General features: G+C 39.4%; 1 protein-coding gene across 1 annotated transcript in view; it reads right to left on the reverse strand.

Moving 5' to 3' along the window:
- The window catches only part of LOC113449561 (solute carrier family 12 member 3-like), a 56,877-nt gene extending 32,459 nt beyond the window's left edge, over nt 1-24,418 (reverse strand). Inside the window, exons 1-5 of the mRNA XM_087916383.1 lie at nt 24,205-24,418; nt 6,427-6,731; nt 4,963-5,106; nt 4,412-4,487; nt 2,899-2,994 (exon numbers count right to left, since the gene is read on the reverse strand). Coding sequence (XP_087772509.1) covers nt 2,899-2,994; nt 4,412-4,487; nt 4,963-5,106; nt 6,427-6,705 — 595 coding nt within the window. The 5' untranslated portion in view covers nt 6,706-6,731; nt 24,205-24,418. The remainder of the gene's footprint in view (nt 1-2,898; nt 2,995-4,411; nt 4,488-4,962; nt 5,107-6,426; nt 6,732-24,204) is intronic.
- Between the last annotated feature and the right edge of the window lie 207 nt (nt 24,419-24,625).

The raw sequence follows: 24,625 nt of genomic DNA on the forward strand, positions 1-24,625 counted from the left end.
TCTTCCTCCAGCAAAATTGGCCAAAATATATCAAAATATAACACCCATCTGTTGGAAATGTACTCAAGAATACAGATCATATTATCATGTATGGTGGAAATGTAGAAAAACCCAAGAGCTTTGGCATAGAATTCTGGCATAGGTGGCTTGAGATGACAGGGCAAAAAGTGGAATATAAACTGGGATTTTTCTTACTTGGAATTATAACAGAAAAATACAAACAAGAGATGATCTACTTAATAATACATGTGATCACCACGGCAAGGTTAGATTTTGCTCAAAAGTGGAATGATAAATAAATTCCCAATGAAGATGAAGTATTAAAAAAGATTTGGACTTGCACTGAGATGGATAAATTAACTTTGGAAATAAAAGACAAAGACGAAACAAAATACTATAAAGTATGGGATAAATTCTACCAATGCTGGAAAAAAGGAAGGGTCTGGAACTAAAAGATAGGAGGACTGGCAGAACAGATGAATAGAAACAGAAAATATTGTATAAATGTATATAAAACATGTACCTTATGCCATAATATGTCTGACAAACAGGATTGTCGGGATGATCACACCACGTCCAATGTTTTTAACAATTTATTCAATAAATTTTTTGTTTAAAAAAAAGAGAGAGAATAACCTGGAACTAAGGAGAAACCTCCTAAGAACAATGTGAGAACAATGAATGAACAATGAATGAACAATGAACAATGTGAGAAAAATGAACCAGCGGGACACCTTGCCTTCAGAAGTTGTGGGAGCTCCATCACTGGAGGCTTTTAAGAAGATATTGGATTGCCATTTGTCTGAAATGGTATAGGGTCTCCTGCTTGAACAGGTGGTATTCTGGGCTTTATTCTTAAATAACATGTTTACTACTTAGGTCCACATTTTATGAGTCTTTGCTTCTTGACTGAACTGTATAATTCAGCAGGGCTTGGATAGCTCTTGGAAGGGACAGTTCCAGAGTCTGGAAGTCAGATTGAGAAGTCTAACAAGCATGTAGGAAGAGCACAAGGCCAAAGCGAGGGAACATGTTCCCAAAGTGAGATTGAGCTACATAGGACAATCTGGCAGACTCTGGGTCGTTTAGAAGAACTAAGCAGGATTGGATATGGTTAATACATGGGCGGTAAAATTGATCTACCCTAGGGCCATAATCTAGACTGATAAATCTGTTTCACCAGGAAGTTGAGGGGGAACATTACAGAAGAAGACATTGCCCAACCCCTCCCCATAACTACACATGTATCTGCCTATGAAATCACCATGAAATCAAGCAGGACTTAAAAGAGATATCAGCTAACTTGTCACTGATGCTGCCCAGGGAAAGTGAAGCAAATCAATGCTATGGGGTTGAGAAAAAGATTGCATGGAAGAAAATGGGGATGAGGAACCAGAATTGGACCTTAAATAGTAATGAGACAGAACACAGAATAGTCTTGTAGTCCAACCCTTGCAGAAAACCCTATTCCAATTCTGGACAAATGTCTATCCAATGTCTCCTTAAATATCTCCAGTGATAGAGCACCAATGACTTCTGAAGAGAAGTTGTTCCTCTGATTAATTGTTCTCAGTGTCGGGAAATTTCTGCTTAGTTCTAGGTTGGATTTCTTCTTGGTAAGTTTCCATCCATCATTTCTTGCCCGGCATGAAGAAGCACCCATGGTGCTGACTCTATGCCTCTTTCCATCATAGTTCCTGGACTTTTCAAATATTCTACATACCACTATCTTTAGCCATCTTCCTTCCAAATGTAAAGAAATATCACCCCACCAGTGGTGGTATTCAAATTTTTTTACTACCGGTTTTGTGGGCATGGCTTGGTGAGTGTGGTGTGGTTTGGTAGGTGTGGCATGGCTTGGTGGGCATGGCTTGGTGGGCATGGCTGTAAAATCCCACTTCCACCCCACTCCAGGGAAAAGATACTGTAAAATCCCCATTCCCTCTCCACCCCGCTAATCTGCTTTCCAGCTCCATTCTCCTATCCAGGACAACAAAAGAAGACCCAGCAGATCAGCTGGCACTCCGATCAGCTGAAGAGACAATGAATAGATGGTGGCAGGGCCAACCAGAGGCGGTATTTACCAGTTCTCCGAATTACTCAAAATTTCTGCTACCGGTTCTCAAGAACCTGTCAGAACTGGCTGAATACCACCTCTGCACTCAGCCACCCTTCCCCCTCAACCTTGATAGTTCCTTTATCTGGTGTCTATTCTAGTTGGACCAGTTGGACCCCACAGCTTAACTTGATCTGGATTCCTTGGAATGTCCCACTCTAGAGCAATTGCATCCCCAGGTGAAGCAGGTCAAATAGGATTGAGAGGTGCAAGGACCGGGCAAGGAAATATTCTCTAGAATTAGAAGTCTCTAGTCCAGTGGTTTCTAAATGTGGCAACTTTTAGACTTGTGGACTTCAAATCCCAGAATTCCTCAGCCAGCTGGGCAACTACTGTACGGCAATTTTAGGACCCTGGCAGACTTGGGAATTCTGGGAGTTGAAGTTCACAGGTCCTAAAGTAGCCTTAATTGTCCATCCTTGCATTAAACATGCCAGCTGTGCTGAAGATGAAGAGTTTAAGTACCTTATAATAAGCTCTCACTCTTTTTTAAAAAATGTCTGCATGTTACTTTTTTTTAACCAGCTCCCCTGAACTCTATTCAGGGCCCCTTGAATTGGCTTCTTGGACTCTGACCAGGTTTGTACTTTGACTTTGTCTCTTTCTATGCCTCCTGACCTGGAACTCTTGATCACTTGGTATACTGCTTATAGGACGACTTTACCTGAACTGCAGAAACCTGAATGGCCATTAGAGGGCAGCAAAGAGATAGACAGAGTATCCTAGGCCAGTAACTGAGCCAGAAAAGAGTTGTAAGATTGTAGTCCCAAAAGATGGTTTACCTGCTTTGACTTTGCCGTTGGTGGAAATTGCAGAGATGGAGAGACCAGTAATACTGGTCACCACAGAGGACATGAGAATGATCAACCAGGTTAACCCTGAAGAAACAAGGAACATAGTTTGGCACTCCAGAAGCATGGCTCTCTAACATCCATGGCCTAATGTATGTATTTAACAAACAGGTGAGTATTGTGGGGTTTTTTTTTTTTTGGCAGTACAGGTAATGCTAATTTATTGACTGTCCTGTTTAGCCATCATTTAAAGCTATGATGGTGTTGAAAAAGTAATGTTATGATCAGTCCTCATATTTATGACCGTTGCAATATTCCTGTGATTGCCATTTTTGAGTTTCACAATTCTGGCATGCAGTTTCAGAGAAGTCAGCAGTACATTTGCAATCACATGATGTCTGCTTAACAACCTGCCTGACTAATTTAATAACTTCCGGAGGAAATGAGGTCATAAGTTCATCACTGTCTTTCTTAATGACCGTGTTGCTTAGCAACAGAGTTGCAGGCCGCAGTTGTGGTTCTTAAGCGAGGATTATTAAGCTGTAATTATTCAGCTAAGACTATTATATTATTTCGGCCTTGCTTTCTCTCCGTTTGAATGCAGCTTGATTCGTTTTTTATTACGTTAAACAATTTGTGAAGATGAATAGTCATTTTCTGCAGACAAAATGCATTTGAATGTACAAAATGCAATATTTAAAATATATGTTTTTCCTCCCTGCATGTATAGGTAATCCTTGACTTATGACCACAATTGAGACCAACATTTTTGTCGCTAAGCGAGACAGTTGTTAAGTGAGTTCTGCCTCATTTTACAGCTTTTCTTGCCACAGTTGTTAAGTGATCCACTAAAGCTGTTAAGTTAGTATCACCGTTGCTAAGTGCATCTAACTTCCCATAGACTTTCCTTCTCAGAAGGTCACAAAAAGGGATCGTGTGTCCCCAGAACACTACAACCGTCATAAATATGAATCAGTTGCCAAGTGCTGAAATTTTGATCACCTGAACATAGGACTGCTGTGAAGGTCGTTAAGTAAGAAAAACGGTCATAAGTCACTTTTTTCAATACCATTGTAACTTCAAATGGTCACTAAACAAATGGTTGTAAGTCTAGCAGTATCTGTACATGAGATAAAAGTAGTTACAAACCCATATCAAGATCTGACTATATATGATTTAGGAACCTGTTTTTCAGTAGGGAGAAGGTGAAATCAAGAAAATAGTTGCTCCAAAAGGTGCTTTTTCATGAGGCAACTGGACTTTCTGGTTTTTCTTTGAAGACATTTCGCTTCTCAAACAAGAAGCTTCTTCAACTCTGACTGGAATGTGACTCATTTAGTAATCAGAACTGAAGAAGCTTCTCGGATAAGAAGTGAAAGGTCTTCAAAGAAAAACCAGAAAGTCCAGTTGCCTCATGAAAAAAGCACCTTTGGAACAACCATGACCTGGATGACTGAGAATCTCCATAAAAATAATCCCTCATTAATTCCACAAAGTTTCTTACCTATACCAGCCTGGGCCGTTATCCACGGCAAACGGAGATAAAGGATCACACCCCAAATATTCAACATGCATCGGATCTTCAGAGGAAAAAAAACATGAGTGAAAATCTGGGAGTGTTCACAAAGTCTCATATTATTATTAACTGCATTTTTATCTCACCTTTATTAGTTTTATAAATCACCCAAGACGATGAAGATACACCTAATATGGCTTCCTCCTCTTATTTCCTCACAACAACAACCTGTGAGGTGGGTTGCGCTGACACAGAGAGTGATTGGCTCAAAGTCACCCAGTCAGCTTTCATACCTGAAGCAGGACTGGAACTCCTAGTCTCCTGGTTTCTGAGATGATGCCAAAACCACTAGACAAAACTGGTTCTCATTGGCATGTTTTTTTTTAAACTTAAAATTGTTAAGAAACCAGTAAATTAAGGATCCAACTCAATCGGTGGCATCCCTAGACTTTGTTTCTTCCCAATTATAGTTCCTACGTTCCTACTGATCCCACCCTTCCTGGGTCAAATGAATTCACACATTGCATTGAGAACTTTACCATAACTCCCGTCACCCAGCCAAATCGGACAGGCTCGGCTTCCGGTTCAGGGTCTTCCACGTCCTTTTCTTCCCCATCCTTCGAACTAGATTCTATATTGGGGTCAGCACAATCTGGGCCCCCAGGATATGCCTGCCCTTTCCCCTATTTGAACCAAAAGAGAAAATAAAGAAGAAAAGAAGTTGATATTAGATCCAAAGTGAATCTCCTAAAATTCTACATATTACATTTTATAGTTGCTCTCCTCTCGGGGGCTCTCCAAATACACTTAATTTTGGCTCCATTCTTTTCCTAAAGTGTGACTTTGTTGAAAAAGACGGGTGCTCTTTTTGTGACCCATGGAGACTCAACGCACTGAGTTAAATCATGATTTATTTCAATCATGCAGAACAAAACAACTGAGTTCCTATACTATACAGTGCTGATTTGAGTTGGGGTTTGCTTGTCCGTGATTTAGATTTTTAAAAATCAGTCCAGGCTACATGGCTTATAAAACCATATGGTTTGGCATGTAGGGCAGTGGTGGGATTCAAATTTTTTTACTATAGGTTCTGTGGGCATGGCTTGGCGGGCATGGCTTGGCTTGGTGGGCATGGCATGGGAAGGATACTGCAAAATCTCCATTCCCTCACCACCCCCACTAACCTGCTTTCCAGCTCTGTTCTCCTGTGCAGGGCAACCAAAGAAGACAAAGAGATCAGCTGGGACTCGGGAGGCAGAGAATAGATGGGGGTGGGGCCAGTCAGACGTGGTATTTGCCGGTTGTCTGAACTAATCAAAATTTCCACTACTGGTTCTCCAGAACTGGTCAGAATTTACTGAATACCACCTCTGATGTAGGGAGAAGCTAGCAAATTTTTATTCTGCGTTCCACAATTTATTGCACTGTATAAAAATAATCTGTTTCACACATGATCATAGACCAAAATTGGCAATTTGAAAGACACAATGATTTGCTTTACACTTTGCACAAAGACATGGTTATTCTAATTACGATTTATTAAAGAAAATGCAACTAGCGGGGATCTCATAACAAATGAACCTCTAAAGCATGATTTGTAAACCATGATGTTAAAAATCTGGCAGCTTGCTAAGTGTAAATCAACAAACCACCGTAGGGTTTAAATCAACGGTTGAGTCAATCTGAAATAATAACAGAATAACAGAGTTGGAAGGAACCTTGGAGGTCTTTAAATCCCAACTCCCTGCTCAAGCAAGAGACCGTTCCTGACAAGGGGTTGTCCAGTCTCTTCTTAATTTGGCAATTTTCTTAATAATTTGGCCATTTTAAGCCAGCTTGTAACTTAGTGTTTCATGTGAGCTCAGGCAACTGAAGTTTATTAAACCATGATTCAAGAAACTACTGTTAGGTGTGATATGTATAAAGTCTCTGTAGCTAATGTTATCATGGAAAAGAAGGTCAACTTCTTTTCCCCTGATCATTATGGAAGAGGACCCTCTTACCGGTTCTGCATTCCTCAGCATGTCTAAAGTAGGCCGGATCTTCCGACGTCCAGGAGGTGCTGAGAGGGCATAAAACTCATAACGAGGACAAGCATCAATTGAAGTCTCATAATCGGGGGGTGCTGAAAGAGATCCATTTTCTTCTGCTTGCGTGGAAGAAGGAAGATCTGGTTTAGGAGTGTGGTTGACTTGTTCCGAGGAGGGACCATTTTGTAATTTTCGAACTTTGAAACGTCCAAAAGAAAGGACAGTCTTATAGGATGAGGAATTTTCTTCCATGGCCTTCTTAGAATTGTTTCCACCTGCTAGGAAGAGAAAGAACAAATATTTGTTAATTTTTTTCCTGCAAGGCTGCCTCCTTTGATTATATCCCCAATTTAACAAGCCAGGAGTTAGGAAGACATTCATGATTTGACCCATCCTGGGCCATCTGATTCAAGCCAGTATTTTAACTGCTACACTGTCTCTCTTACTAAGAGCTGAGGCTACAATTTAAGTTTAATCCTTGTTGAACAATTCCAGGACTCAGAAATGTATTCATGTGATAATTCTTCATCCCTAAATTTTAAACCATACAAGAGGGCCCTGAACAAGGTAGAAAATTTATCTTCATAGACATCCTTGTGCACACATAATGTATTTCTTGAGCAAGGGAAAAAGCTCTTGGCAGTAATTATACAGATGCTTCTTATTATAAGTCACCTACCCAATAATTGAACTTCTCTGACACATTAACCATGTATTTTAAAATACTGCAAAGGATTAGAATTTAGAATTAGAAGAATTTATTCCATAATACAAGGCAGATAAAAACATATAAAAGCTATTTTTAAAACACTCTTGTGATTTGGAATTTGGTATCTTGGATAAAGAGTTGTATAAAATTAAAACAAACCCACTGAATATTTACAAGTACATTTGGTTCTGCTAGCCCTCCTGGGAAAGGAAAAGTTATATATGGCTCATATTTTTTTCTGTGTATCTGTTCCTGAAAAACAAAAATGTGTGTTTTTAGATCAAAACTTTCCATTCCAGAACACCCAGTTCAAAATAATTCATGCATGCTGTTAAGTGACACCAAATGATTCAGCTTTCTATATCGTTTTTTCAGGTCTACTTGAACTATATTCATCACAAAGCTCTCTCTACTTTTCTCTTTATTTTTACAGCTGAAAACTACTGCCTCTAAACTCAAGTCTGAACCTCTTGTTTCCATGCAGCCATGAGATACATATCATGTTTTCTAATCCATTAAATAAAGGAAGAGTGGCAAAGGATAATCATCCATAATCAATCAAGCTTTATCTAGGTTATTGACCTGCATAAAATACTATTACAGGATGGTAATTTACCACCATCTCTACAATGTGCAGAAGAAAATGAGCTAAATTTTAGTGTTACTGCCACAACTATAAAACAGCATCACAAATATAAATCATTAAGACAACAGTGCAATATAGTACAGTTTAAAATAATGTGATATAATGTTAATATAAATTATAAAAAAAAACCTATGGAAAAAAAATAGCAAAACATCAGAAATATTAGCCAAAGAGTATACAAACATTGTATTGATAAAATCTCCTGGTAAAAATATAATTAGTATTGATATTAAAACTATATAAGCTATGATGAAATGGCAGTAGCAAATGTTAGTACGCACTTTATAAAAAGCAATAGCGGTAAAAATGGCCATGTTAAACAATTAGAAATAAAATTAATTACACAATAAAGTCAGTACACAATTAAAAGCACGGGCTTCATCTATTTTGGTCTTGATCAAAGTATTTTTCAATTTAGCACATCAGGCTATCAGATTTCCGTCTTGTGAATTTTTCTAGGAAAAAGGAAGGAAGAGGTATACTATCTAAGCTGAACTAATTCATTTACCTCAGATAGGAACTACAGCAGCTCCCTTATAAGACCATATAGAAATATATCAAATCAGAGGTAAATCCCATTGAATTCAATGGATTTTCTTCCAGGAAAAAGAAAAAGCTGAAAGAAAACGTCAACATGCAAAACATTTAAGTCTGCTCCAGTTATGTATTAGTCCATGGAGAATACACCTCATAAGAAAAAGATGAAATTAATTCAATCCGGTTAGCTAAAGAACAAATAAGAGCTTTGTGGCACTTTAAGGATGAATCTGATTTGTTGTGGTATAACTGGCCACAAGACCACAAAAGTTACGCTATAATAAATTAACATTCTTTGGACTAGGCTGCAAGAGTAGTACAATCATTCTCTTATTTAAGACTCAAAACACTCATTTATGGGGGCAATACGTTTTCCTAATAATTAAATATATGTATTAAATATAAAATTAAAACTAATTAACTATATTTATAAAATATATTTTAATATATTTCACATATTAAAATATATTTATTATTAGGATATTTATACCAACCTTGGTTTTTCATTCAGCAGTATTTATTTTTCCTTCCAAAAGATACAGGAATTGCAACAATAATTATTTTCCTTAGGGATGGTCAAAAAACCAAATTAATTATATATACTATGAGTGAGTGAGACACACACAGAGAGAGAGAGACAGTAAAAATCTGTTTTCTCACATTTTTGTATTCGAATATTTCCAAGAACTGCCCTGAAAATAGATGCCTGAAAGGTTTACAATTCTGTTTCCCTCCAGGTGCGAAATTTGGCCTTCACTCCTCAAAGTCAAAATGGAAAGAAGTTCTCCAGCCTAGGATAGATGCTGCACTGGATTGCTTAAAACAGAGGATCAAGAGGTATAAAGGCAGAAAGCACAAGACAGCAGGGAGCAGGTGAAGAACAGCCCAACTGCAAAGACCCAAGAACTAGGAATGAGAGCAGAAAGAAGTCCCAGAAACCAGGAGATGAGATGGAGGCTCAGGTGATTCTGTACCTGCTCCTTCAGCGTCTCCACACCAGTCCTTGATATCTTATCTCTCACCAGCAACAGGTTGACCTGCTATCTCTCCTGACTTATAAAGGCTCCTGATAAACGCAGGCCCAGCTCTTCTAAACTGGACCCAACAGCTCCTGGCTGCCTTGATCCCTCCTATCCATCATCCACACCTCCACCCCTCCCTCTCCAAATAGACAAACTTTCCAAATGCAAGAAGGAAAGATGGGGGGGGGGGGAGGCAGTGTGGGGAAGGTTAGGGGTGGAATTGAAAGAACATCCTCCCCCTTTCTTGCACATAACATAAGAAGTTAAGGGCCCTGTTTGCTCGCCTTATCTCCTGCCCCTGCAGCGTTCTTTCCACTAGCCCATTTGTACAAGGCAATGGAAACTTAGAAAGACAATGGAAGTCTGGAGGACGGCTGGAGCCTCAGGGATCTGTCTGGCTGGGTGTGTGGCTGGCCCGTGTGCGAGGGGTGGGAATCGGGGCAAAAAGCAGCAGGATCCAAGAATTCAGACTTCAGACTGAGTCTTGCAGGCAAGCTTAACCGAATGACAGAGTTGGAAGGGATCTTAGAGGTCTTCTAGTCCAATCCACAACTCAAGCAGGAGATCCTATAACATTTCAGACAAATGGTTGCCCAGTCTCTTTTTTAAAAGCGTCCACTGATGGAGCACCCACAATTTCTGAAGGCAAGCTGTTCCACTGGTTAATTGTCCTCACTGTTAGGAAATTTCTCCTTGGTTCTAGATCCCTCCTCTCCTTAATTAGTTTCCAGACACTGCTTGTCTTCCCTTCTGGTGCTTTGGAAAATAGGTTGATCCCTTCTTCTTCTTTGTGGCAGCCCCCCAATTATTAGAACACTTCTATCGTGTAGCCTCTGGTTCTTTTCACTAGATTAGACATACCCAATTCCTGCAACTATTCTTCGTATGCTTTAGCCTTCAGCCCATAATCATCTTTGTTGCTCTTCTCTGCACTCTTTCTGGAGTCTCAATATCTTTTTTTTTAATATTGTGCTTCAGGTTAAGCCATGCTTCTCAGCCTTGCAAGTCCAGGGACTTTAACTACTCGTTAAGGCATGCGGTAGAGAAAAGAATGAGGCTGGGGCTTTGCTTAATTGATTTATATTTCAGCTTTGGATCCAAAAAGGACAATCTAGATGGTAGAGAAGATCTGAATGAGCTGAAATATTATTAAAAAGAGAGACAGACTGACCCGAAATAAGGCATTCTTTCAAAAAAACCTCACAAATAAATAAATAAAACAGAGCGCACGGTGGAACAGAGACTTTGATGTTAATTCAGGAAACTAAAGTGGATTGCACATCAACATGAACAGACGTGTTTGCCCTGATCTTACAAAAGTGTTTCTCAACTCATTGTACACAAACCACAGCTGGATATAGAGGCAGCTCAGGTGGGACAGTAAATCCTTAAAATCATACCGCTTTCCAAGTCTTCCCAATTGATAAATGTAATAACACAACACTTATAAAAAATGAACATATAGAGCTTGTGTTAAAGGAAACATTTGTTAGGTAAATTTTGCTCCATTTTATGACCTTTCTTGCCACAGAGTTGCTAAATGAATCTCTGCGTTGGATAAGTGAGGAACCCAGTTGTTAATTGAATCTGGCTTCCCCCTTGACTCTGCTTGTGAGAAGGTCACAAAAGGGGGATCCCATGGCTTTGGGACACAGCAACGGTCATAAATATGAACAAGTGGCCGAGCTCCTGAATTTTGATCATGTGATCATGGGGATGCTACAAAGGTGGTGGTTGTGAAAAATAGTCCTAAGTCACACTTTTCAGTGCCATGGTTGAATGGTCACTAAATGAATGCTCCTAAGTTGAGGACTACCTGTAATGTGGAGAGAGAGAAGGTTTACTTTTCACTCACTGCAGAAAGTAAGATGGTGAACTCAAACTTAAAGGCCACACACAACAGGCACTATATAAATACCACACATGGAATAGCCCAAAGCACACAGTCTGCCAGAGAAAAGTTCCCTTAGGGATGGGATTCAGCACAAGTACCAAAAGCCCAGAAGGAAGACAAAACCTCCAGTTCTAGTGACTGACGCAGATTGGATCCGGCAACATTACCCTGGGATATATATATTCGCCTTCATTCGTGAAACTTGGAAGCAAGAAGGTCCGTGGCAAAACTTTTTTTACCTGCTCCATTGTAAAAACTCTGGATTTTTCTGCTAGCATTTGTGATAACCAGAGGCCTGTTTTTTTTAAAACCGAGCAAACAAGTTCTTGAAGATTTAGGCTGTTTCTTAACTCCCAACAACTTTTTCTCAAAAGGCAACTGGACTGAATGTTTTTTTTAAAGAGAACAGTCCAGTTGGCTTTGAAAAAAAGTGCAATTTTGAGGCAACTATGACCTGGATTACCGAAAATCTTCTTAGATCTTTAAAAGGGTGGGCTTCAACTCCGAGAATTGACTTACAAAGCTGATTTATGACTGGCTTTGCAAATCATGCTAAATCATGATAGGATTGAGTGGGACTTAGCTTAGAAGATTATGCCAACTGGGACAATATGATTTAAACCCCCTCTCCCCCATGTAATTATTACCAAACCTTGACTTAGCAAATATGCAAACCAGACAACCTTTCAGCCCTCTTCCCCTCAGCGGATTCTTAGGTAGATAAAATTAAAGGGGTATGTGTGACTATATTGTTTTCAGCTATTAATACCTTTAAAGAAAGGTGAAAAGCATCTCTTATCCATGGAAGAGACAATTGTCTTAGTTGAGAGTTTCTTCTCTCCTTATCTGTTCTAGCATTCTGAGCTCTGGGTATAGAGATTCAGAATACATAACCATTAGCATCATAATAGTCTCATGTAAGTTCAGGGTGTGCCCAAGGTAAGGATTTACTAGTTAGTTCCTTTTTCCAAAAAACTTTTTAAGTTTCAAAAGAAGATAAAATGCAAGGAAATATAAAAAAATAAAATAAAAGGAGGGTATCAAGAAGCCAAAATTGGGAATGCAAGAAGAAAAGTGTAGAAAAGAGTAATTTCCAACTTTTTTTTGTACAGATGAAAGAATCAAATATTTGTTTTGCTCTAAAATGAACTATAGCACACAATATTCCTATAATCGTAAACAATTCTAACCCTCCAATCTCAGAATTAAAAGTTTCACTCCTTTCACCTTCAAGCAAACAGTTCAAAATTGGTTTCCAAGCAGAAACACAGCTAGGCAAAGTCTTTTCTTTAATCAAAATAGTGAGTGTCATCATCTCTGCTACTCCATGAACTGCATCATTCATTCTTCACTTGTGGGAATATGGAGTCTTCTGCCTCTATACCTATGAAAGACTTGTGCTATTTGCTTCATTGTCATCCATAATTAGGACTGCAGAAAAAACAATACCAACCTGCCTTCAATTGAGGACACCTCAAAAAAAGGGCTGTGAAAATATTTACAAACCCTTCACATCCTGGACATAAACTGTTTCAACTCCATCCCTCAAAATGACACTATAGAGCACCGCACACCAGAACAACTAGACACAAGGACAGATTTTTCCCAAATGCCATCACTCTGTTAAACAAATAATTCTCTCAATGCTGTCCAACTATTTATAAAGTCTGCACTACTATTACTATTAATCTACTCATCACTCCTTATCACCCATCCCCTCCCACTTGTGACTGCATGACTGTAACTTTGTCGCTTGTATCCTTATGATTTATATTGACTGTTTCCTAGCATGATTTGATTGATTATTGTACCCAACCCTAAGTGTTGTACCTGATGATTCTTGACTCTTAACGAATGTATGTTTTCTTTTATGTACACTGAGAGTATTTGCACCAAGACAAATTCCTTATATGTCCAATCACACTTGGCCAATAAAAGAATTCAAATTCTAATTGTCAACACCTCAATTCCTCTTCCTTTCCTGCTCTTCAATGAAGTTGATAAAATACATGATTTTTAGCCATTTTACATTCATTTTTTTGGCTTATTCCAATTTAAGGTGACAATTCCTGGAAAGCAAAATATCCTGAGTATTTTTAGCTAGCTCAATTAAATGAGCATCTAGGTTTTGGGGAGGGCCGGACAAAGTCCCAACTGAAGAAATTCCAAAGATTTGTTAGTATTTTTCATTGAAAGTTCCTGGACATTGTTCCACTAGAGTAGATTGCATGGTAGTGGATCTCAATTTTACTTTCCTTAGGACTCACTAATTATTCCAAAAGCTTTGTCCCACCAAGATAAAAATGAGTCCATAAGAACTGAACAGTTGTTAGATAAGGATAATTGTCCTGCTATATAAGGGTAATGGTCTCATAGATCAACATTCTGGGTCTAACCATGCTAGTTGGATGCACAGACCTGGAACAAAAGTGCAGAGAAAGAGTGCAGAGGAGACCAACCAAGATGATTAGGGGACTGGAGGCTGAAACATACAATGAATGATTGCAGGAACTGGGCATGGCTTGTCTAGTGAAGTGAAGGACCAGGGGAGACATGACAGCAGTCTTCCAATATATGAAGAGTTGCCATGGAGAGGGGAGGGTGGTCAAGCTATTTTCCAAGGCACCCAAAGACTAGATAAAGAATAACAGATGGAAGCTGATCAAGGAGAGATTCAACTTGGAAATAAGGAGAAATTTTCTGACAGTGAGAGCAATCCACCAACGGAACTGAAGTTGTCTTTAGAAGTTGTGGGAGCTTCATCACTGGAAGCTTTCAAGAAGAGATTGGACTGCCCTCTGTCAGAAATGGTGTAGGGTCTCCTGCTTGGGTAGGAGGTTGGATTTGATGGCCTACAAGGTTCCTTCCAACCTTGTTAATCTGTTAAAAAGAGTACCTTTTTCCACAGTGAAAGAAGATGTCATTATAAGTAGCTGTGATAGACTAAATCAGAATTTCTCAACCTCAATAACTTTAAAATGGGTAGGCTTCAACTCCTAGAATTCCCCAACCTGCATGGTTTACTCAGCAGGTAATAAGGATTGCAGAACCATAATGGGCAGCTTTTTAAAAGAGACTGGACAGCCATTTGTCAGAAATGATATAAGTCTCTTCCCTGAGCAGTCTCTTCTGTTATTCTGTTATAAATTATGACTTCCATATTATAATAATTAAATCTACACAGTACAGTTAGCCAAAATCAGATTTAGTCTGTCTTAATGTGATGAATGAACAAGTCCAATAACCTATTCCAATGTTACCTATGGATCTTCTTGGATGAATATGGAGTTGAACCTGGTGTCTTATCCAAAAGTCTTAAGCGCTGCACCACATTGTGTGACTGAGATCGCTTTGCCAAATAACCAGTAAGCCAAACTCTAAATAAAGCAATTGAAATAAGTAAGTAAATATTCCAACTGCTCTTTTCATTACCACACCTTTAACAACAATATGGAAAAATATTCAAATTAAACTTTGCATGAAAGCAAGACAAAACACGTGTTTTATTGTTCCTTTACCAAAGGCTCCAGTTTCAAGCAGGAGAGGAGAAAGCAATTGGCAACGGGTAGGATCCAACTGGTGTAACTACTGGTTCGGTGATTTTACATTTTGAGTAAAAGGTGGAAACTAACCAAAGAGAGAAACAACCTGGAATTAAGGGAGAAACTTCCTAAGAGAGAGGACAATTAACCAGTAGAACAACTTGCCTTCAAAACAATAATGAAGATTTTAAAGAAAAGCTGGACATTAACTTGTCTGAAATGGTGTAGGATCTCCTGCTGAGCAGGGGCCAGCTTTATGCTGATTCTGATTTTGATTTAGACAAGGCACTGCTGAAACCCTTAGCCAAGGCAGGTCCTCCTCCTTCTCTACCACCCCCATGCCATTATTTTTGAATACCCTGTCGGCAGGTGTGATTATTTCTTTTTTATTTATTATGTTTTGGGTGATTAGGAAACTCTTTATCTTTTTACACCAGGACTGAAGAGGGTATTTTATCTTTTTGCATATCTCTTCTGAAGTTCACAGAGAACAGAATGAAATCAATCTCTGAAAGGAAGTCTTTCATGCCATGCCTTGCTCTTTTTGATATATCTCCTGGCAATAAGGGGATTGCCCTAAAGCGGGTGGGGTGGGGTGCGGTGGGGTGGGGTGCTTGGAAATCATTTTCTTAAAATTTCCCTTTCTTGAGCAACACCACTAATGTCTTTTTGGCAAGATAGCTGAATTGGTATACCATAGTACAAAGGAAAAACCTAATGAAGATTCATCTGGTATAATTCACCAATTCTAATGAGCTTTCCAACAAATATATTATTCCTCCACCTTGGAAATACAATAACAAACCTAAACGAAGCCAAGTGAATGTTCAATATAGATTCAGAAATGGGAAATTGAGTATTCATTTTTTATTTATTTTTTAAATTATTTGTGTCTTTCCCACCTTTATTATTTTTGCAAACACCTCAAGAAGATGAACATATCCAACACACCTTCTTCCTTTTCTCCCCCACAATAATTACCCTGTGAGGTGGATTGAATTGAGAGAAAGTGGTTGTCCCAAAATTACCCATCTGGCTTTCATGGCTAAGATAGGACTTGAACTCACAGTCTCCTGCTCTTTAGCCTGGTTCCTTAACCATTATACCAAACTAGATCTCTCAAGTCAAGATGGCAAACATGTACAACACACCATCTTCCACCTATGTTCCTCACAACAATCCTATGAGGTGGGTTGGGCTGAAAGAGAGTGATTGATCCAAAGTTGGCTTTCATGGCTGAGGCGGGACTTGAACTCACAATTTGCTGGTTTCTCATATCTTAATCACTATATCAAACTGGCTCTGTTCATACAAGGAAAAAAATGCAGAATGAAATGAAGATAGAGTCTTGGTGAAATAAGACACCATAGAATTGCATACATACCTTTCCTTTCTCGAAAAACCATTCCCTAAAGAAATGTTTTTCTAAGTCATTGTTTGCTATAGGTTAACTTTACACAACATGTAGCGAGGTACACTGTGATTTGCAAATCATAACACCTGTATTTGCATGCCAAAATAAAGCCAAAACCAAACAACCGTATTTATGACCTAGAATGATCTCAGCCAAAGAATCTCCATATCAAAACACTCAAATTTAATTGTAATACATTGTATATATACACACATACACTTCCATGGTAAGTCAATAATACGTTGGATATACAATTGTACTACAGTTAATATCACTGTGGGGTAATGTCACTTTGCTGTTGCTGATTAACAACTATTTAAAACAACCTGAACTAAAAATTGATTACTAGTGGAATATGAGTCAGTGATGTCAAATAGCTACAAAAAAAGTCAGATACATTTCCATAACACGAGTATTGTTTCCCAGTCATGGGAAGTCACAATTCCACTTTTTCTCACACTCTAGAATCCTTCCTTGAGTATTGCATTTAATCTTGGGAACACTATTTTAAGAAAGATTGATATAAATTGCAACAGATATGGCAAAAAGCAACAATCTGAGGATTGGAAACTATATTCTGTGAATAACTTTAAACAAACTGAGAATGTTTGGTTTCAAAAAAGACCACAACTGGAGTACTACATCCATTACAAAGAAGATGTTGAGACTTTGGGAAAAGTGCAGAGAACTAAGACAATTAATGGCTGGAGACTAAAAAGAATGTTTGCAGGATTTGGGTATGGCTAATTTAGAGAAAATCTGAACCAGGGTGACATGATGGCACCATTTCAGTACTTGAGAAGTTGCCACAAAGAGGAGAGAGTTAGCTTATTTAGCAAAGCACCAGAGGGGAGGACAAGAAACAATGAATGGAAACTAATGAAGGAGAGAAGCGAAGTGGAATTAAGGAGAAACTTCCTCACAGTGAGGACAATTAACCAGTGGAACAGCTTGTCTTCAGAAGTTGTGGATGCTTCATCACTGGAGACTTTTAAGAAGTGGCTGGACAGCCACTTTCTGAAATGGTATAGGGCCATGATGGCAAACCTGTGGCACGCATGCTGGAAGTGGCACACAGAGCTATCTCTCTGGGCACGGCAGCCATTGCCTATTGCTCTTCCAGGTTCTGGCACATGCACGCACATCAGCAAGCTGGTCTTTGTGCATGAGGGAATGTTGGCAACCAGAAGAGCAGCTCACCAGCGCGCATGTGCATGCTGGGAAACTGAGCTTCCAGTTTCCAGCGCAACTGGTCTTCGTGTGTGCATGCACACCAGAAACTGGAAGACCAGTTGGCTGGCCCGCATGCATATGCTGGAAACTGCAACCTCAACTTCCTGGTATACACATGCATTCCAGGGTACTGCTCTTCAGTTTCCAGCACTCTAGTGCGTGTGTGCTGGGGAACTGATCTTCTGATTTCTGCTGGTCCCACATGCACTCCCATTTTGGCACTCAGTGCCGAAACGGTTCGCCAACACTGGTATAAGGTCTCCTGCTTGAGCAGGGGGTTGGACTAGAAGACCTCCCAGGTTCCTTCCAGCTCTAAATTGAATTGAAAAATGTGAAAAGTGAGAAGGGATATGGGAGCATTCTTCAGCTATTTGGACAATGGCTTACAGAAAGTGCTTCAGTTCTGTTCTATCCTGTTTCAGAATGCAGGGTTTGGAAGTTACAATTGCCCCTCTCAAAAAAAAAAAAATTCAACTCATTTCAGCAATTGAACCAATGATCCAGAGTGGTCATGTGGATGTGTTCAAATGGAAGGCAGGCGATCATGTTTTGGAGATGCTTCCCAAGGCAAGGAGATTTGGGGTTAACAGAGTTGAAAGACACTTTGGAGGAGTTCTAGTCCAGTGCTTCTCAACTGGGTAACTTTAAGATGCATGGACTTCAATGCTCAGAATTCCCCAGCTAGCCCATGCTCCACCACCTGAGGTTTTTAAGAAGAGATCAGACAGCCATTTGTCTGAAATGATATAGGGTCTCTTGCTTATGCAAGGGGTTGCACTAGATAAAACCTCCAAGGACCTTTCCAATTCTTGTAATTCTGACCCCAAACATCACACTGTTTTTTATTTTTGTTTTTTTAAAGTTCAGTGGAGATATATTTCAGGAGTGCAGGTCCATCTGCCGTTGAACTGAAAGTTGTGGTCATGTGCAAAAGCATTTTTTTGATCAGGCAACATGGAGGAGTTAGAATTTATTAGAGGATACAACATTTCTTTTTCTAAATTAAACGGAGGGGGGGATTCTTATCACTTTGCATATGTGCATTACCCAACAGCACAAGAATGTCTCGCTCATACCCACGCTCTGAGGTGTTAATGGCCCATATAATCTTTAGCAATTCTCCCTATCTGATCTACTTCTTTCTTTTGTTTTTGTTTATAGGTCCTCTGTGAGACTGTGACCATTATAAATGAAGGTCTTTACAATGCCACAAACTCTGGCTTAGTTTGTGTCACACACTAGTCTATCGGGAACTGAATTGTGCTTTGCAGACCAAACCCAGTTTACTTTGCTTCGCACAGCTCTCTGAACCGCCAAATTCAACATGTACAAATCCAGAAGTACAGAAGGCAATTGTCAATTATACCAACCATAACTGCTGTGGGGTGGGGGTGGGGGAGCAGAGGAAAATCAGTGCCTTTGCTCTTTTTGTTGTAGCAGGTTCAATAAGAAGTTGCTTTCTGAGCAACCCATAATTTTGTTGGGGATATCTTGCATCACGTGCAGTGGAAGTGGGACAAAGTTTTTTTTACCCCAGGGGTCACGTTGGTTAGAGGAGGAAGAGAAAGAGGAGGATGAGGAGGAATTGCAAGAAGGCAGGTACATGGAAATATATAAATTAATAATAAACTTGCACACCTTCCAAACAGAGATATCCATGCTGATCCCATTCCTAGATTGCTAGAACAAAAATGGAAGCATTTTGACTCTTTCCTCAGAAAACTAGAAGTGTCTTGCAATTTCCCATTTCTGGGTTCATAGATTATTTTGAGGTCATCTCTGCATCCTCCTTGTTTAGGCAACTATCTGACTGTTGGATTAAGAGCAGTGAAGTCTATGCAAACTGGCACAGGGATCTTCTAATGATAGATGACAACAGGCAGAGATCTTGTGGGATCTATCTTGGGGCACATCCCACTGACTTTACTGAAGAGGGTGTAAACATCTACAGCATTCAATCTTATATCTAGATAGAAAAAGAACTAATTGACAGAACTGTGTATTAGAATTTATAAGGACTTCTGGAAAAAATCTGCGAACTTCATATAGGCATCAGGAAGGACATCTGGCCAGTAAACGCACAGCTCCATCCAGTCACCTCAACTCTACCCCGAAAAGGGACTACAGGATTGTAAAAAGGGAGGTATTGAGTAAGGACTACATATACAGATTGCAAAAATTAGATGAGATTCTGAAAACTAACTTTTTGTTACAATCTAGTGAGCATCTAGAGTTTTGCAACTGAGAAAAGGTAGTCCTATGTTACACCATGTTGATTAATTGGTTAAATTAATGGATTAACAGAAATATTTTTATCCATCCAATAGACTTCTCTGAATGGGGCTATTTGTTTGTTGTTTATTTATCATTTTTATCCTGCCTTTTATTACTTTATAAATAACTCATGGTGGCAAACATATCTAATACTCCTTCCTCTTCCAACAACAACCCTGTGAGGTGGGCTGGGCTGAGAGACAGTGACTGGCTCAAGGTCACCCAGCTGGCTTTCATGCCTGAGGCTGGACTAGAACTCACAGTCTCCTAGTGATTGGCCCAAATTTATCCAAATTTATTTATGCTTTTCATGTTTTTTTTAAGAAACTTTATTAATCTTTTATAATTTTAAAAAGACAAACAACAGAAATATAAATCTTATAACATCAACAGTTTGTGACATTCATCTTATACTAATATTTTGTACATTATTTACAAATATATAGAATTTGTGCTGATATAAATCATTAACTTATCTAGTGCTTATCCCTATTTATCTACAATCCATTTATCTATCCAACAATCTATCTCTGCTCAATCCAGTTATACCATTTTTCAGCTGCTTTTCATGTTTAAGGCAAGCCTAGAACTCACAGTCTTCTGATCTGTAGGCCAGCACCTTAACCACTCCACCAAACTAACTTTCTACTTATTTCCCTCTCTAGTTCTCTTATAAATTTAATGGTTTTGTACTATTAAAGTATCACAGTTAGTCAAGGTACCCTTCTAGGATTTTGTCCTGCAATTCTGGAAAAATTAAGGTTATTTTTGAGTCAAGGGAGCACTAGTGACTGTCCTGAGGCAAAGCCTCAAGATATGACAAAACACTGTTGATTTTATTTCACAGAAATATTTCAAAATGAACAGGAAACAGATGCAGAGACCATATCAGGAAAACTTTGATTCTTCCACAACATCTGATGTGGGTATGTGACATGACATTTGTGTCATCTGTGCGCTAAGACAGATTTCATTTTTTGTAGAAATATTTGTTCTGAATATGATCTGAAGTTAATTTTGGAAATTCCCATTTTATGTTCAGAATCACAATTATCTGCAATAACATCATCATACTATTATTGTTGTGCAACCTCATTTCAAAGCCATCATGGCTTCTACCAGGTGACAGTAGTCTGACTATTCCTTAAAGCAGTTTTTCTCAATTTTGGAAATTTTGAGGTGTGAGGATTTCAACTCCCAGAATTCTGGCACTCAGAGTTCTTATATCTTCTGGCTGGGGAATTCTGGAAGTCCACAATCTTAAAGTTGCCAAGGTTGAGAACACTGCCTTAAGGGGTGTTGTTTTATTAATGCAAACTTTTATACAGATAACTATCATTCATTATATTAAATGAAATTTTACAAGGTGTGCCGCTCAGTGTTTAAATCTTCTTCCAGCCTGTGAAATCACAAAGTGTCAGAGGTTAGTTTAGCATGCTTAATTGTTTGGAGAATTTATGTGGCCACCTCAACATGAGCAAAGGAACTCTGGGCAGCTTATAACAGAAAACAAGCCGAGACAACAAAAAGTCAATAATAATCAGTAATCAATAAGAAGTGACCTGTCTCATATTCATACTTTCTCTCAATGGGAACTTTACTCATTCTGGCCTCAATGCCCAGGGAGACTAATCAAATTAAAGGCTTTCTAAAGCAGGGGTCTCCAACCTTGGCAACTTAAGACTTGTGGACTTCAGCTCGCAAAGTTCCTCAGCCAACTCTGGAAGTTGAAGTCTGCAAGTCTTAAAGTTGCCAAGGTTGGAGACCCCTATTCTAAAGGACTACAGTGTTAGGACCATCCAAACATCAAGATGGGTAGGAACATTTTTCCATAAGATAGGTATCTTCATGGAACCTATCTAGGGTGCCTTTCAGCATCATAGTTTATAAGTTATCTCGTTGTACAAAACTAGCCAATGCCGTTGGGTGCTTGTTAAACAAACTCATGTGATGTGGAAACTAAGATTAACTTAGATTTCACCCGCTTTTTAAAGTCTTTCAATGGAAAAGGATCCAAAGATGTAACTTAAAAACCTCATTTATTTGAAGGAGTACCCAAATCCAAGCCCAATTTAAACATATCCACTTATTACATTCGTTTTCTACCTTTGCTTAGGAACTCAAAGCATCAGCCAGGTAAACTTCAGTTATGCCAATAAATAAGGACAGGTTCAAAGCAGGGGTGGGATGATACCATTTCTCTTCAGTCTGGGCAAACCGATAGTTAATTTTATGGACAGTTCAGTGAACTGGCAAATCCCACCCCTGGCTGGCCCTTCCCCTCCTCTCCCAAGAGTCCCAACATGGCTGTTTTGGATCCTAAGTAAGTACAAGGCCCTTGCGGAGGCTCAGGGAGGGTGAAAAACAGACCTCCTGGAAGCTCTGGAAGGCTGGAAATGGGCCTGTTTCCAGCCTCCAGAGGGCCTCTGGAGCCCAGGGAAGCCGTTTTCACCCTCCTGGAGGCTTGAGAAAGCCTCCGGAACTTGGGGAGGGCAAAAAAAGCCCCCTGCCTTGGTGCAGGAGACCAGCTAGGCCACACCCACTATGGCCACGCCCACCCAGCAACCAGGCAGAGAACCGGTTGCTAAATTTTTTGAAACTCACCCCTAGTTCAAAGCTATCCATGAAATTACTGATTGAAATCTCCGTGGCTCTAGAACAAATTATGATGACATCAAAGTGGCCTGTTCCAGGTAATACAGTACAGCTGGTCACCACCTCCTGCCTTAGAAAAAGGTCTCGTGTTTAAGGAACCATCCTGAATTCATTAGAATGGTGTTTCTCAACTTCAGCAATTTTACAATGTGTAGATTTCAACTCCCAGAATCCTTATGGTTCCTGAGATTGAGAAACATTTTACCTCAAAGTTCAGCATGGAACGAATGATTAAAGGATGATCTGGAAACCCTTGTTGAAAAAAAAAGCTGAAGAAATGTCCTAGCATGAGAAATGTTTCTCCAATAGGGCCACGTCTGAGTTGGAAACCCTTCTCAACTTTCCAGGATTTTAAGAAAGGCTTAGTTATAAAGAAGGTGATTGATGCTTTTAGGTCAGGGCATGTTGACAAAATAAGCTGTTGTGAAAGAGAAGGCAGTAACAAAAGGGACCTGGAATCAAAATCACTTCCTTGTTATATAATCTTCAACACAGGTTAAAGCAGCTGGTGATAACACTTCAATGCATCATTTGCTATCATTTTTTTCTATTGCTAAATAAACATCTATATGATTTATGTCTCAAGAAGTATTATTGATCAGGATCAGGGTTGCCCAAAGATTTTTTTTAATAGCTTCTGGAGCTGATGCTAAAAGTACAATTTGTTCTCTAGACTTAATACCTATGGATGCCCTGAGAAAAATGTTAAAAAATTGTACTTCGGGGGGGGAGGGGGGGGAGGTAAACCAGGTTGGCAATTTTGAAAAGAGTGTCCTTCAACTGCAGAATTCCCCAACCCGCATGAGTTGAAATCCACACATCTTCGAATTTCCAAGTTTGAGAAAAACTGAGATAAACCACCAATAGCCTGACAAACTGGCCACCTGTTCGCTCTCTTATCCTCTCCAAGAAGCAACAGTTTTTCTTATTTTTAAAAACTATGAGAAAGTTACTTATCCGTTTGAAGCCATGATTCCAGGGTTCTATAGGTTCATAAGTACCCACACTTTGCTTTTTTGTCCCAGCATAAACTTATTTTTTAAATTTTATTTGTCACCTTCTTGCTGTGGGGCTATTTTAGACAGTTTACAACAATAAAAAATGAAGAAAAGAAAAGAGGGTAAACTGGAACAGAAGTAAAATAATAGAACAATTAAAAAAACAATGAAAAATTAAGATGAACATGGAAATGAAGATCAGTATGTGAGGCGCTGAACTACATATAATAAGTATGAAATGATTGATGAACCCAATTACTCTGAAACTAATCATGCTGATTGAAATGATCTCCACATTTTACAGAGCAAAAACATGGAGCTAGGCTGCATGGAGTGTAAATATCAGGTTCAGCACTTGAGGGTAGTAGAGTATTTTTTATATTGCTCTTTGCTGCCATCTAGTGATCAACTAGGGTTTTGCAGGGTGGATTGGATAGCCCCACAAAATCTAAAGAAAAAAAAGAAGGGGTCACAGAAGAAAAAGTGAGGGGATTCAGGGACCACTCAAGCACACAAACAGTCTCAGAATTTGGGATTAACAGGATTTTAAACCAGGGTTACTATATCTCCAACAGCTTCAGGACAGGATCATTACTTAGCAGAGGAAAGTTTTCCTTGGCTGAGGAAGTTAGAAGAATTAGGAGAAGCTGCAGCAGTCTCCTTTGCTGCTGATCACCCATCCCCTTAAAATACAAAATACAACCACACATTTCATTACTACAAAGAGACAACAATTAGAGCTTTGCCCAGCAGGACTTCATCAGATGTGATAAGAAAAGCATCGAAAGCAAGAAGAACGTCATTAGGTAGAGTCAGGAAGAAACTACCTTTGAAGATCCTTCTCCCTTTTTTACAGCCTCAAACAACACCTGGATTATGGGTCAACCAGCAGTGCATCTCCAATCCACTCTTCTGCTTTCTCTGAAGACACCACCTTGACTGTCTCGCCAATCCTAAATGGCCTTTCCCAAACAGGCACGGTCTGATCCTAAGGTAGGGATGGAAGCATGTTCTTGGTTGATGGGCCTCCTTCCAGCTTATAAACCTATGGAGCAATGCCTCACCATGGACTGGATGTCTCCTCCCCTTCCTGGCTATTGCACACAGGCGAGCTCAGAACCACGTGCCAGCCACTCCATAACCATCGAAACTCCAGCCCCACCCAAGCTCACTGAGTCTGTCTTCTTGCAACATTAAGCAGGCAGCAAGGTCCTGGAAAGAAAATGGCAGGTGTCATGTGGTGTGGAG

This window comes from Pseudonaja textilis, chromosome Z (genome assembly GCF_049901715.1).
Source record: "Pseudonaja textilis isolate UNSWEBS1 chromosome Z, rPseTex1.2, whole genome shotgun sequence".
Classification (NCBI taxonomy): Eukaryota; Metazoa; Chordata; class Lepidosauria; order Squamata; family Elapidae; genus Pseudonaja; species Pseudonaja textilis.